General features: G+C 39.7%; 1 protein-coding gene across 4 annotated transcripts in view; it reads right to left on the minus strand.

Annotated features, from left to right (window-relative positions):
* Positions 1 to 14802, minus strand: part of LRBA (LPS responsive beige-like anchor protein) — a 373887-nt gene that overhangs the window by 34365 nt on the left and 324720 nt on the right. For 3 of the 4 annotated variants that reach the window (XM_032110029.1, XM_032110032.1, XM_032110030.1), the window contains 3 exons: positions 6170 to 6259; positions 2856 to 3048; positions 126 to 188 (listed from right to left, as the gene is read on the minus strand). In XM_032110029.1, the coding sequence (XP_031965920.1) occupies positions 126 to 188; positions 2856 to 3048; positions 6170 to 6259 (346 nt within the window). The remainder of the gene's footprint in view (positions 1 to 125; positions 189 to 2855; positions 3049 to 6169; positions 6260 to 14802) is intronic. The other variant, XM_032110031.1, reaches the window with a different exon arrangement.

The raw sequence follows: 14802 nt of genomic DNA on the forward strand, positions 1-14802 counted from the left end.
ATGCAAATGGTTTATCAGGAAAATTCCATTCCCAGCAACCAGCAAGTGAAAAACAACCGTAATCTACACTTCAGGGCCACCATACAGAGCTTAATGAATCGCAAAGAGAGAAGGAAGTGACAGACCTATGAGAGGATCGATTTCCACTGGCAGCTGGTAAGGCTGGTCTTGTACAGCACCTTGATGAGCTGGAATTCAGGAAAGAAGATTTTAAAACTTTGCATTTTTTTTAATACATGAAGCCACATATATTTTATAAATCACAGCTACGCCCTTTTTTTTTTAACTATTCAAGATTCTTCTGCATCAAGTGAATGAAAAAAAATAATTCCAGGTGCTTTCACAGGCTGCTTATTAAACATTTATTTTAGATTAGGGCTATTCTGAATGGATGCCATCAGCAGCAGCTCTGGTCCTGAGCCATAAGCTCTAGCAGATGCTTTACTGGCAACCTCTCCTGTCACAACAAAACAAAATTAAGTGGTAAAGAGGACTGAAAACAAAATGTGACAACCATCTGCTGACTGTAGCAAATACTATTTTCCTCTTTACTTTTTAAAGCACTGCTTTGAACAACTGAAGTACAAAGGACTTTTTTTTTAGAAGTTAGTTTATGACACAGAGAGGGAAATCTCGTAGTCGTCTCATAGTCAGCCAGTATTTAAGGATTCATCCATCACCAAAACCCATTTATTTGCAAGTTTGTATAGAAGTTAATATATTAATTCTGCCGACACACATTTCATCTGGGCACCTGGCATACCAGTAAAATGTTTAAGCACTGACTTCTCTTGCAGGGGTAAAAAGAAAGCCTTTTTATTCCACAGCTTCACTACAAAAAAACAAACAAACTCCTCCCCAATCCCTGCCAATAGCCAACAATACCTTCTTGGAAGGGATATATACTTACACCTATGATTTTTCTACATACCATCCACAGCTTAATATAAAAACTAGTGTCAGTACAAGGATTCCTTAAATAAGTGATTCATAAGTAAATTCAAAGTTCCACTGCAATGAAACACCAACACAGAACAACACATGAAATCTGCTTGAGGAAAAAGAGCATCCTGCTGGGTACCAGTGCCATTAGATGTCAGCAAAGCCACCAAATTCATATTCAAAGGCAGGAATGGGCTTTTTAATTACACATTAGTGACAACTGGTCACTTGGCAACTTAACTTTTTTATCATGATGCCTCATTAGCAAAGACAATGCTAAGCCCACAGCAGGGGATATGGAGAAGTAATGATACCTGCCCTCTCACCCTAGGAGATCCCATTTCGGTATAAAATTGTAAGTCAACAATAGCAAAGGCTGAGGAGTCCACACCCAGATATCTTAAGCATAGTACTCTATTAACAGCCAGCAACTGATGTGTGCTCTCACAGCAGTGGGGTGAGGTGATTTTTTCTTGGGTTTTTGTTGGTTGGCTTTTGTTTGTCTTGATCTGCGGGTTTTCCTGAATTCTTTGTACTGGCAAGACAAGTGTAAAATGCCTCTAAATGAAAAAATAGCAACTCAAAAGCACAGCTTACTGTTCTGCCTTTCAGAGGTGAGGGAAAACCCTGAAAAATCTGAAAGCTCTGTTCAACTCAAACCAGTTGAACACTCACCAAACTGGTTGCTTGCTCATGGATCATCAACCAGCAGAATTGTGTTGAAATCAAAATCAACTCCTACCACTTTTGAACATTTCCTTCTTCCCATGACTGTTGTTTGTTCACAAAGGCCATTTTTTAAAAGCCTTGAATATTATATGCCCAAGGTCACACATCCAAGGTATGAGAGGATACCGTCATCCTCCTTTCAAAGAAATCTTGGGAGCCCTGTAAATAGTTCTTCATCACAACTTATCTTAGGCAAGTCTCCCTTCCCCCCTTCTTTCCCATCCTGCTCTTGAAGCACTTCTTGGGCTGGTGAAATAATACATAGATGTTTCTATTTGAGGGGTAATTTGTAAGAATTAGTAAAAAAGTGTGGGAGTCATCTGGCTTTTTTCAAAAAGTAATCAGGGACCATGGGTCAAGATTTCTTAGCAGGAATTTCAACCATGTACGTATTTCTCTGGTGTATCTTCTATTTAAGTTATTTGAGTAGAAGGTCTTTTTTTCCCCCTTTCTTGAAAAGCCTTTGAACAAATATACTGCATTGCACTGAAATAACTTCCTTTGATGGCTTGGGCCTAAGACTGCCGTAGTCACGGAAAGGAGGATGGATGTCTTTAAGATTGGAGAATATTAGAATTAAAAGCAGAATTATATTCTCAACTACAGCACACTTTTAAAGGAAAATTAATTTTATTAGTTGCTATGGAAATGGCTATTTTGTTTTCCTTTCATACTGACAATACATAATCACCTAGTAATTTTGGGATGTTTAAGATAAGACTTCCCATATATTTTATTTCCTAATTCTCATTGGGTGCTTATAATAAACAAGAAAAAGATAGAAGAGAAGATTTCAGACAAGTTTTACATGCTTTAAAACTGCCTTTGGCATGATATGGTTCAGGCCCCCAACTGACTGAACAACAAATTTAAGAGGAAGAGTATGCCTTTGTCATGACCAAATAGTGATGGACGGTTTTGTCTCCTTCCATGGTGCCCAATGGCCTGGAAAGCAACATAGTGTTTTTACAAACATTTAGTGTGCTACACATCTTACTACAATAGCTCAAATTACCTTTCCAATGAGAAATTAAGCCCACGTGTGAAGAGCCTGCTGTGTCAATGAACCGGATTTGCTTTTTTCACTTTAAACCTACAACAGTTCGTCAGCAAATTTTGCTAAGACAAGAGAAGTGCTGCTGGATGTCAGGGGTTTCTCAGGCTTCTTGCTTTAATGTACTTACCAGGGAGGCTGTGCCACTTGTTCACAGCAAAGAGCCTGTTTGCAGTGACCGTGATCACAGCAGGAGTGGCCAGGCCGGGTTGGGTGTTGGCAGCCACGTGAGTGACCGGGGAGTTGGATGGAAACTTCAGGACCATGATAACGTCCTGCTGGGCCTGCTCTGTGAACATCAAGGGGCTCTGCAGGAGGAGATACTGTTGAGTGCACACGACAAGAACCCAAATACACAGGAAAAGAGAACACGGGGAGGAGAAGAGACAGGACAAGAGAAGGAAGATTGGATTAAAACACACAGCATCCAATAGAAGCTGCAGTAGAAAAGCAAATGCAGTAATAGTGGACAGGCTTATGGAAATAACCATTTTAGGCAGAAAACCCTTCATGTACCCTATTAATCTCAGGGCCCTGTTGAACACAGCATGTCTGTATACAGACTTTGCTTCAGATCACAGCAGATTAAACTATAAATTTGCAATCACCTATCTCTGCCAAAAGAATTCTCCTTCACATCTGCAGAGATAGTACGTCAAGGAAAGCAAGGCCAAACCAGGAGGGAAACACAAAAAAAGCGAGCAAAAGAAATTCTAGCTCCCAGAGATTGTCTCAAGTTGCATTAAATTGGCAGACTGTAATTCTTTACAAGCCAGATGAGAACATGAAAGCACATTAAAATAAACAGATACACACATACACTAGATATATGTTCTGTATATATTTCTGGTGCACAAAAATAAGATTTATGAATGCAAAGTAGAAGACTTCACTGCAAATGTGTTTCAAAGGACAAACATAATTAAATGCAGTTGTAAAGAATATAAAGTGGACGTGATTACAGACACTATCCTGCATTGTTTCCAGAAATGCTAAAGCGAGGGAATGAATCCAGACTCTCATTTTCAACATAATTTTTCAGGTTTTAGTTTTTGTAGTTGTAAGTTGAAAAGTTTATTAACTTTTAAACTAAGTTCTCTCAGAATACTGCAAATGTCAAAACAAAATATTGAAGACCTTAGATATGGATATCAAATGTAAGGAGAAAATGCAACACCTAATGGGTTTATGACTATGTGGTACATCTGAAAAAAAGGAGAACCCCATTGAAATGCAGAGATACAATCACCCTGGTCACCAGTAGCCACATTGCTCAAGTATTTCTAATTTTCTAATAACCAAATTAGAATACTAATGAAGTGTCCTTGGGCTGTTTTCCACCTGCAGTATTTCATTACATATATGTGTATGTAAGTGCATACATTTAATGTATATTTATACAGAACTAATAAAAAAATTAAATACATTTGCATTTTTATTATCACTCCTTTTTAAAAAGTTATTAAGAGTACTTAGAAAAACATATTGCACTATGAATTCCTATTTACAGTCTTTGCATAAAGGTGTAAATAAAAGCAACTAATAAGCTACCCAGACATCCTTCTGAGCAAGTGGCTAAAAGCCAATCAATATTATGAGTTAATCCTCCCTGGATGCTCATTCAATTAAAGGTGTCAGTAATGCCTCATCTGATGTGGCCTCAATTAAATCCAGCTATCTGATGGTTGAAAACACAAGGGGATACAGCAACAGCAGCAAAACCAGACAAATAGGCAGCCTTCATGTGACTGCTAATTACTACACCTGGTGTATATTATGGCTTGTGCACTTAACACAGCACGTGATAACTTCCAATTCAGCTGCATTCATGCACACACATGAAAACAAAACTCAGTAAATAATGCAACTAGAAATAATTCAAAACTATGACAGGAAAGATATCCTTATTGTATTTCAGCTCCAGGAATACTACTTTTAAAACCACTTAATACAGAGCTATTACGAAAACATGTATTAATATTAACAAAACCAGCAAGTGAAGAACTAAGGGGTTTTTTTTCCTGGGTGTACCCCAGCCCAAAAAACCACAGGAGTTAGAAACAGCTAACTTCGTAGATTTTAACTGATTCTGTTACATACTAAATCTTCACTAATTCAGCACCATAAAAAATATTATGATAAAACCACACAAACCGCTTCCCAGTATCAGATTTATTTATATAACAATGGCTCTGACTAACACATCAATAATCAACTTCTCGAGTTGCTCCTCTTCCTGAAACAAATCCATTTAAATTAGAGTGAGTGCTCAGTGCATGGCACCATGACAGACGGACACACATATGGCAAGGGGCTGCATGATGGGAGTATCTGGGCTCCCCAACATCCCTGTTAGCAGGGCTCTTCTGAAACACACACACTAGTCCCTGCCATGGTCTGTAGGCTGGGACCTGGCCATGGGACACAGGCAGCTGAGCAGCTCCCAGGTACACACGGGATGCATTTGAGAAAGGCCAGTAGCTCAGTTTATCAAGGAAGTTTACACTTCTCAGACTCCTGCATCACAAGGTTTGTAAGATACTTCGGAAACATTTCACGTTTCTGTGTAATCTTTTAAAACCTTCTGCACTTCAGATATGTTTTAAAACTAATACCCTTAGCCTGCTCAAGTAGGACATATTTTCTTCTTGTATATCCTGTAAGACATGTCTTTTTTTTTTCATATTGCAGTGTAAAATGTCCATCCTAACAATAAGGGAATGTAACCTTTTGAAAACCTTGGGAATTAGCAGACCATTTGCTCCACTTGTCAGAATATCACTTAACATCCTTAGTTCTGGACCTATGACAACACAAACGGTATTTCAAATCCACAGACTCCACACAACATGATATGAAAAGTAATCAGTAATAAAATAATTGTTTGTATAATAAAATTACATTAGACACAAGAGAGGTAAAAGGGAAAGCATGTTAATGCTCACTGCCTAAATTTTATCACCCTAGCTTTACTGCAAAACACATTTGGTCACATTCTTTGCTATGTAAGTTTCAGCTCATGAATTCCTAGTAATCCTGGTTTTAGGGGAAAACCTATGCCTGGGGGAAAAGACAAGGAAGTTCCACCTCCTAAAACCAAGCTTCTTGAGGAATCTGCCAAAGATTAACTAAATTGTCTCCACAATGACTGGCTCTCACCTGTACAGGTATGGTATTAACAAAATCAACTGATGAAGTGTTCCTAGATTACACTGACAAAAAAAAAAGCCTGTACTAGAAATCAATGCAATCCTTTCAGCAATAAATAAAAAAACAGTTAAGCACTGCATACAACTCCTACCAAATCGTAACTCATCTGCTGGTTTTAATAACATAATTCCACAACCACATAAAAGCAAAGTGAAAGTGTCCAGTTCTGCAAAGTTAAGATGGCAAAGGAATTGAGCACAAAGGCAGGTCGCAAAGAGTTAACATGGCACTTACCACCTGCATGGCAGAACTTCGTGGAGGATGTGGTTCTATGAGTAGTTGGGAAGGGGTCTGTCCAAAACTTCTTATTTGAGCTTCCACAGCCTGGAAAAGGCACAGGCAGGTTTGCATGTTAAGAGGTGCTAATTACAGGCAATAGAACCATAACTGTCACCTGAAAATGTCATTCCCCACTTCTGGCTTGTTTCACGTTGAAAATCAACCCCGTGTGTTCACTGTGGGGCTAAGTGCTTGGCACTGGTACTAAGAATGAGGTAATCATTTTAGTGCTGTGGATGCTATTTCCATGAGAAACTCTGCAAAACCTCATCCTGCTCAATGATATTAAACAGAAACAAGCTATTATAATCAGAAACCCTCTTTATTGGCTCAATTTTTCTCCTTTCTAACACTGGCTTATCCTGTTTGTAGCATAACTCAAAAACAAAAGTTAACTTCTAAAAAGTTTCTGTAGGTATTAAGTGTTGTACGTTAAACTCCATTGCTCCATTTCACAGCAGTAACTACAAGAAAGGCAATACTGAGCTTTTATTCTTACTTCCAGGTTTATTCAAAAAGAGCAAACAACGTTAGGATGCATTAAATACCAACAGTAACACTAAAGGAGAACATGAAGGTGTAATACAAGGGGGTTTTTAAAGTTTCTCTGTATCTTCAGCAATATGCTTAAGTACTTTCTTCATAGGAAATACATGAAAATATTATGCTTAGTCATTTCTTAAAAATAATTATGCTGAAACCTGTGAATTTATACGTCTTGCCCTAGGCACGTCCAGCTAGTTTTCCATGCTGACACCTCTTGGCCCACTGGTTTAAAGATAACACCAAGCAGCCAAAATTCAACAAGTTACCTCTTGTCAGGCTGGCCCCCTGCACCATTCACAGAAACAGGCTGATACCACAGAAAATCTCAAATCATTCAACTTAGTTTACATCTCTTTCATTGTGAGCTAAACTAATCACCTGGCCTTTGCTATGGGTTAGCAGGCTGCACATGGACTGATGCCTCAGGTATTTTCCTCTAATTCTTCTTTTTCATGGTTCAACCTTCCTTAAGACTCCTTACACTTATATTTCCTGTTCTACTTTAGCCACTCAAAATTTTTGAGACAGTGGACTTATGCTGACCTTATTCTTACAAACAACTGGTTTAGGTAATAATAAAGACCATTACTAGGACACACAATGTTCTCCTGTTACAGCAATAACAGAGCTAAAAGTAGAATGCACCTGAGACCTTAAAATAATCATCCTTTTGATAGTAAACATGCCATCCAGAACACTTGGCCTTATTACATTTGGCAGGGCTTTGAAACATCTGAACTCACCAGAGCAGGAGTCAAAATTAGTCTGTGAACAGATTCTAACACTCTTGCCCACTCTGGGAAGCACCATAATCTTCAAAGAACTGGTGAATAAGTAAGTTTATCAAAAAGCTGGCTGAAATCTGACATACACACACTGTGATGCAGTGAGCACTTTTTGAGGAACAGCAGTATTAGACTCATGAAGCACTAAAGCTCAGTAAGACTACATGAGTCTCCTTCCTGCTGATGAGACATGCTGCATTAAAATTCAAATCTGAGGGTTTGTGACTCAAGATATCAAAGGAATCACAAAAGCTTTGAGGTCTCTTAAGACATGGAAGCATTAACGAAGGAACTGGTCAGCAGCTCTACCCTCTCCAGAAAATGCTGTTTGTTTCAAAACATGCAGATTGTAAAAAGATTTGTCTACACCTACTTGCAGATTAAGTGGCATATTTTTATTAGCAAATGGGAATTCTGCCCCGCACTGAGGGTAGGGCCAAAAGAATACAGAAGGACCAGATGCAGACTGTCCTGGCTGCCAGTTACTCTATACTTGTTAAAATATTTAGTAAAAATTGACAGTCTTTAGAATCCACTATTTATTTCCTATTAAACATATCTCAAATAAATTATTTAAAATGTATTGGGTTGACCCTGAGTTGATGGACAGTCTTTAAGACCAATTACGCTTCTCACAATTTGCATATTTAAACCGCACAGAAAGGCAGGACTTCCCCTTTTTGTCGGAGCTCCCCTGCTGGGAGGTGGGGGGGCTCCGAGCCTCCCGGCCCCGCCGGGCCAGGGCCACTGCCCCTTTCCCCCTTTCCCCACGCTGCGGCACGGACCCTGGGTCGCTGCAGGGGGACTGTCCCAGAGCCGCAGGCAGCTAAAACCAGCCATGGACTGCTCACAGCTAAACCCATCCAGCGCGGCTCCTGGGGACAGGCGGGTCCCTCTCCTCTCCATGCGGAGCCGGCGGAGTCAGCGGGAGCTGGCAGAGCCTCCTGTCTGCAGCCAGCACACTGCGTGCTGAACTGAAGAGGACACCACGCAGCCAGCAGCACAGAGGGAGCGAGGCTTTCCCCACTGTAAAGCCTGAACAAGAACACCCTTCAACATGGAGGCTTCAGAGTCAGAGAGAAAGAGAAGTGAGTCCCGTGGGACGGAGCTGGAAATGGCGACGGGAGAAAAGAGGGCGGTGCCGCGATTCTGGCGTGCAGCTTAAAAGAAACCTTCTTGCATGCCGTGATAAGAAACTGTAATAGCACAGACTGTTTGTCTCTTTAATCCATTTGAAGAACATGGGGGGATGGAGTATCTTCGTGTGCCTGTGAGGATTGTGAAGAATGCCTATGCCAGGCTATATAGAAGCAGTAAGAGGCTGTTAGAGACTTGTGGCGAAGAAAAGCCTTTGTGTGCAGGCCAAAATAACTTATCCTTAAAAAGATGAATAACCCCATGTGATGGCCCACGTTTTGTAGTGTGAAGGAACTGTGAGATTTTTCATGGGAGAGATGTTCTACACACAGCAGATTGATTGTTTCCGGGCGGATCTGCTGTTAGTGGCAGTTTGGGAACCACGTGCAACTGAAGGAAAACCCTTTTTTCCTTAAGCATGAGAGAGAGACTTTTCAAGAACTAAAACACTGACTAACATCCCATGTTCTGTTATCCCCTGTGTGAGCTGGGTAAAAGGAGAGAAGTGCTGGAGGGGGGGGGGATTTGCTTTAATTTTGTTTTGTTATTTTCTCTTTACTTTTAATTCTATTAGTAATAAAACTCTTTCATTGTACTGCAACTGTTTAAGGTTTGTGCCTGCTTTGCTTTTCTCCTAATTCTTATCTCACAGAAGGAAAATAAGTAAGTAATGAATATTTTGAACCAAAACCACTACAAAAATTAATAAAGTATTCTTGAAGCACAGCTCCCAGGCATTTGATTTAGAACTGAGAATAGATAAAGTGAGGAAATAATAAGCTTTAGATTTATTAATTTCCTTGCATATGGACTTATGATCAATACAGAAAACTTTCACTCCCTAATGCCCATGTTCAGCACTTAAAGAGAGTCACAATTTTGTCCCAACCATGGAATCTGGTACGTCTTTTAATTCCTCTGGAAACTACACACTCTTACATAGCACCAATAGTGAGGGAAAAAGAAACACAACTCATCACATTGATGCAGAGTATTTCAAATACATTCATCATTACAAGAGCCCAAACTGATGTAGAACAAGTATAAAGTACTCTACTCAACCCACCATCAAGAGGCATTGTCTGTTTTCATACAGTGTTTGTCAGACCTGGTGAAGCTGCTGGCCAATGGGACAATGATTTTGCCAAAGCCTGCCTCAGAGGATCACAAGTTCTCTGTTTTCAGTCTTAACAGACAGTTTCTACATCCCTGTTTATCTTCTAGCTGGAGTCTGTGATTTACAGTTCCAGCACAAATAAGTCCTTTAGACTCATTAGGTTCCATCTGGTCATTCCAAAAAAGATGAGCACCTACAGTTCCAGGACTGCAATAGCCCCGACACAATCTTTCCCTTATAGACAACAGAACTGGGAAAAATCCACGTTCTACCACAGCTAACAAGGTTTCATAAAACATCAGATCTGTACACAGAACATAAAAGCACAGGTACTGGTATCTGTACGTCATCTTTACTGGTGTCTTCAGAGATCCAAAAGAAATTTGAAGAACTGTTGAGTAAAGGCAACAACACTTGGACAAATACGTCTAGACATAGTGGCTGGACTTCAGAAAAAAAAAAATCTTCTGCATTCCTTCTAGTTATCAAGAAAAAAAAAAAGTAAAGGTTTCTTTTTTTAGCATGCACATTTTGTAATAATGACCAAGAGAGTGTACTAGCAACCCCAAATGGTTCCTTCCTTTTCCCAGATTGTATTCAAAGTCAATCCAGATGTCAACTCCCCATTCTGATGTCTCAGTCAGAAGGATCACATACAGAAGGATGCAAGATGACCTCCCTCTGTCAGCAGAAATGTGATGGTGGAGCTGGAATCAATCCCTGTTCTCTCAATTTACATAACAATAGAAAGAGCCACCAGATGCCACTCAGACTTTTGTTCAACCTGTCAAAGAAAACCAGGTAGGAGCAGGAAATTTTTTTCTCAGAGATATAATTAGTATATCCTTTGAAGAAAAGTACCTACCATTCACCTGAGAAAATACAGTGAAATGCCCATCAGTCAGAAAGTCATCATCCACTTCCTTTCTAATGAATTATAGCCCAGCTTCTAACTGAGCTTTCTTGAAAAGAAGTACTACCAGCATTAGTCAGTATTACTAAGAGACAGACAGCTCCTCCAGCAGTAGAGGAAGGGCATGTGTTCTCACACTGCTGGATCCCTCTGGAGCATGCAGCCATTCAGATGACTGTAGGTAGAAATGCTTGGGAAATTTGCACAACCAGTTTCACATCTATTAAAGGCACCATACAACTGGAAAGGCATAGCCTTTGTTTGAAAGAGATCTTTAGCTTGACAAATTTACTGCTGAAAGCAAGATGTGTGCCACAAAGTAAAACATAGTATCATTCCACATTTTATTTCACTGTTTTTCAAGTATCTCAGTAAAACTGCCTTTTTCCTGTTAATCATCTACAAAACCAAAATTTTGGTAATGCCAGAATTGTTCCAGATGCTACAACAAGAAGTAATAAAATGAAACAAGGTAAGCAACCTTTTACAATAATTCACACAATATGCATCTCAAACCACAGACTTATGTATCATTGTATTTCAAATGTTAATTAACTTAGAAGCATGAAAGCCATAGCAAATTTCGTAAGTTAACATTTATCTGATTTTACCTGTTCCTAAAAAAGTCTCCTAGATCATCTTTTCTTTTCTTGGGGGGTGGGAAGGGGAGAAGGGGAATAGGGAAGCAAATTAAAAGAAGAAAAGTAAAGAACTTGAAAACTTGGCTTAGTTATAATGTAGCTCCTGGCCACTGTTTGGTATGGCTATTTTCAGCCTCTGAACTTACCCTCTCATCTAACTGTGAAGAAAGTTAATTCAACAGTATGCACTACCCACCAAATACGGCTGTAAATTTTTTGGGAAGGAGGGTGATGGGGAGGTTGAACATATGGATGCAGTTAAGGTAAAAACAGATGTTTGTTACTTTTCTTTGCAGCAACACTCAGAAACTAAGTCAAAATTGCTTTTTTTTCATGTTTATGTCTGAAAGAACTATAAAATTAAATATGAGGGAGGGCGGGTGGAGGGGGAACTGCAGTGAGTGTCACAGAGAAAGAACGAAACGGTCTCCAGTTTTGAACTCAAATCCTCAAATGAAGGCCCATAATAGTTAAAAGGCAAGACATACACCATTTAACTCCAGATTTAAAGACCTTTAAAGGGACTAGCTCAGAGCTGCTTTCATCATGCCTCCTCAGACACAAAACACCAAACTGTCTGAAGAGCCCAGGGGCACAGCACACCCATGTTAAAATGCACGCCTTGGCCTGAGGGCACAACAAGCTACAACCTCACCATTTGCTACAGAGAGGCTGCTCTCAGGGCCTTTACAGATCTGCACCGAAGTATTCCCAGTTACTTCCCAGATCTCTAAGATTTAGTTGCCAAACATTTGAAACCCCAGGTGAAATAACAACATGCATTGTAATACATATTCTTTCAGCACACGTGTCAGGGACAGAAAACGTTTTGGGTTCATCCTCCATATTTCTGCCCAGTATTTATGTCCAGAAAATAACAGCCCTTGCAAAAGTAATTACTTTGGCTCTCTGCCGCTCCTACCTCACTTTTCAATATTCAAAAAGGTTTATGCACGTGTTCCTCAGTGATTTCCATTGGCTTGAGTGATATGCCATTATGATTACTTGCTTTCCTCTTCCTTCCACCCAGATGTTGCTTTAGAGCATCAGAGAACACAGACCGTTTGACAGGTTTCCCCTCAGACAGGGAAGCTGAATGGCTTAGCGGTCAACCAAGGAGCTCCTTTCCCCATGGGACGGTGATTAAAATCCAGCTCTGGTAACAAGTGATCAGAAAACCACCTCTGACCAGAGAGAGCCACTTACATCCCTACAGGAATATTCTTAGTTAAATTCCTCTAGGACTACAGAAACACAGATAACACTAGCCAGAGAGCAAGCACAACTCGTAACAACAGATAAAATTGCTGAAAAGAGGCAGAAGATTATAAAGAGAAGCTCTTTGTAGTACCATCTCCCATGTTCCCTAACAATCCCCATTAGATCAAGATTGTGAAAAATGGGCAAAATGCTTTTCTGACACAGGCAATGTATACACTGGCTGACTGTACACCTGCCCTGGGGATATTGCACTACACTTGACCCAAAGAAAAAACACAGCACTCAAATGTTAGTATCATAAATTCACACACTCCCATTTGCTATTTTAAAAATAAAATGAGCAGTCCACTTTCTTCATGTCAAACCAGAAAATTATTTCTCTTGTTTTGGCTTCAGAAATCAAACATTTTGTATCGAATCACTTCTATATTTTGTTTTCCCATTGAACTATTCACTTAACATACCAATTTAAAAAAATTGTCTGTACTAGCTTTGAAATCTAACAAATAGCAGGGAGGAGAATGGAGCAGAAGAAAGGCTATGGAAAAGACACTACAAGACCAAGAGTTATGTACTGTTCTCTAGGTATCATTAAACCTGACTGCAGAGTGTTTGTGACGTACCCTCTGCTAACCAAGCAGAGTGCAGAAGGCACCTGTTGCTGCCCACTAATGCAGGTACAGCTCCAACCCCAGTACCTCAGGGTTATGGCTCCAGAGCTGAAGCGTGGGCAGAAATACTGTCAGCAGCCCGCAGAGGGGGGCCTTATTAGAGCACATGAGCAACTTGGGATGGAGCAAAAAGTGCACAACCTTTGCCGGCTGCAATGTGTTAGCAAGGTCTGTTACAAAACTGTGTGCCTCATGACACAAGAAACCAACAGATACATGGAGAAATTAAAGCCATCAAATAGAAATTAAACATTTTTATTCTTCCTTCTTTGTACCTTCCTTGCAAGAAACGTATCTGCTACATAATATTTTTCTTTTCATCTTACCACCCCCCAGTTTCACCTCCTTCTGCCTGCTGAAAACACCAGAATTGTCTGGAGATTGGTTACTGGTCTAACTAACTACTACAGATACATGGAGGGGGAGAGGTTACCCTAATCAGGATTACTTTTTTTCTTCAAGCTGTTTGAGAGTCAATATATGAATAATAAATTATTCTGTTCACATCAGAAAAGGGGAGAAAGGAGAACAGCATAGGATGCCTTCTACCACATATTCACAAACAAAAACACTAACCCAGCTCTTAAACTACATTAAGGAATTTTCTGTGAGAAAAAAGAAAAAATGAAGTCTTTTTGTCCAGACAAGTCAGTATGACAATTACATGGCAGTCATTAAAGTAAAACAGGAAGTAATCACAGTTTGTGAGAATACAAATAGAAGCCCCTCAGGGCTGTGCAAGTTGCTCCAATCTGAATATATACATTCCAGGCATATTAAACAGAGGCACAGCCTGGCCTGGCTGCAATCTCCAGCTCACGCAGCTGTCCGTCTACTGCAGCGTAATCCCAGCTGCCAATCTGAAAGAAACCAGTTAGTCAGAGCAGACACAACCAACAGAAACAAATGTCACTCAATAATGTTCAGAGGCACTGGGTTCATGGATAATTTCAAACAGTATCTCTGTCTGGAGCACTGATGTGCTCATTCAAAACACCTAAATCTTTGGCTACTGGAAAGAAGCAGATAAAAAATATTAGAACTACAAAAACAGGTCTGGTAGTACTTCAAAGAGACTGACAGAATAAAAAGAGAAAAGAGTCTAAAAAGGGAGTTAAGATCAATGTAAGGACCTGCAAATAAAACTGGATTCAGTACAAGCAAAATCCTAAGCAGCTCTGGGACTAGTTTTTAAAAATACAACAGCTTCTGTTTTATTTGAGCACCACAACCAAAATTGCTTCCCATCTCTCTCTGGCAGCTGAAGATTTCAAGAGAGCAACTCACTGCTTTCATTTAAAATCAATAACTGCCACAGAGAAAGTAGTGGCACTGCCATGTGCAATACCCTCAAACTTCAATTTCTGGCATTATTCATTTGCTCGTCTAAATACCTAACAATCCCAAATTGTCTCATATAAAACTTCTTCCTCTGGAAAAAAGTAATCAATTCCAATCTGTTAACATTCCACAGAATTTCTTAAACATTGATGTCATCTCTATTTATTAAATAAAAAAGCTTCATTAAAATAAAACAGTCGGAAGGAGGTTAACACA

This window comes from Corvus moneduloides, chromosome 5, assembly GCF_009650955.1.
Source record: "Corvus moneduloides isolate bCorMon1 chromosome 5, bCorMon1.pri, whole genome shotgun sequence".
In the NCBI taxonomy this organism is placed as follows: domain Eukaryota; kingdom Metazoa; phylum Chordata; class Aves; order Passeriformes; family Corvidae; genus Corvus; species Corvus moneduloides.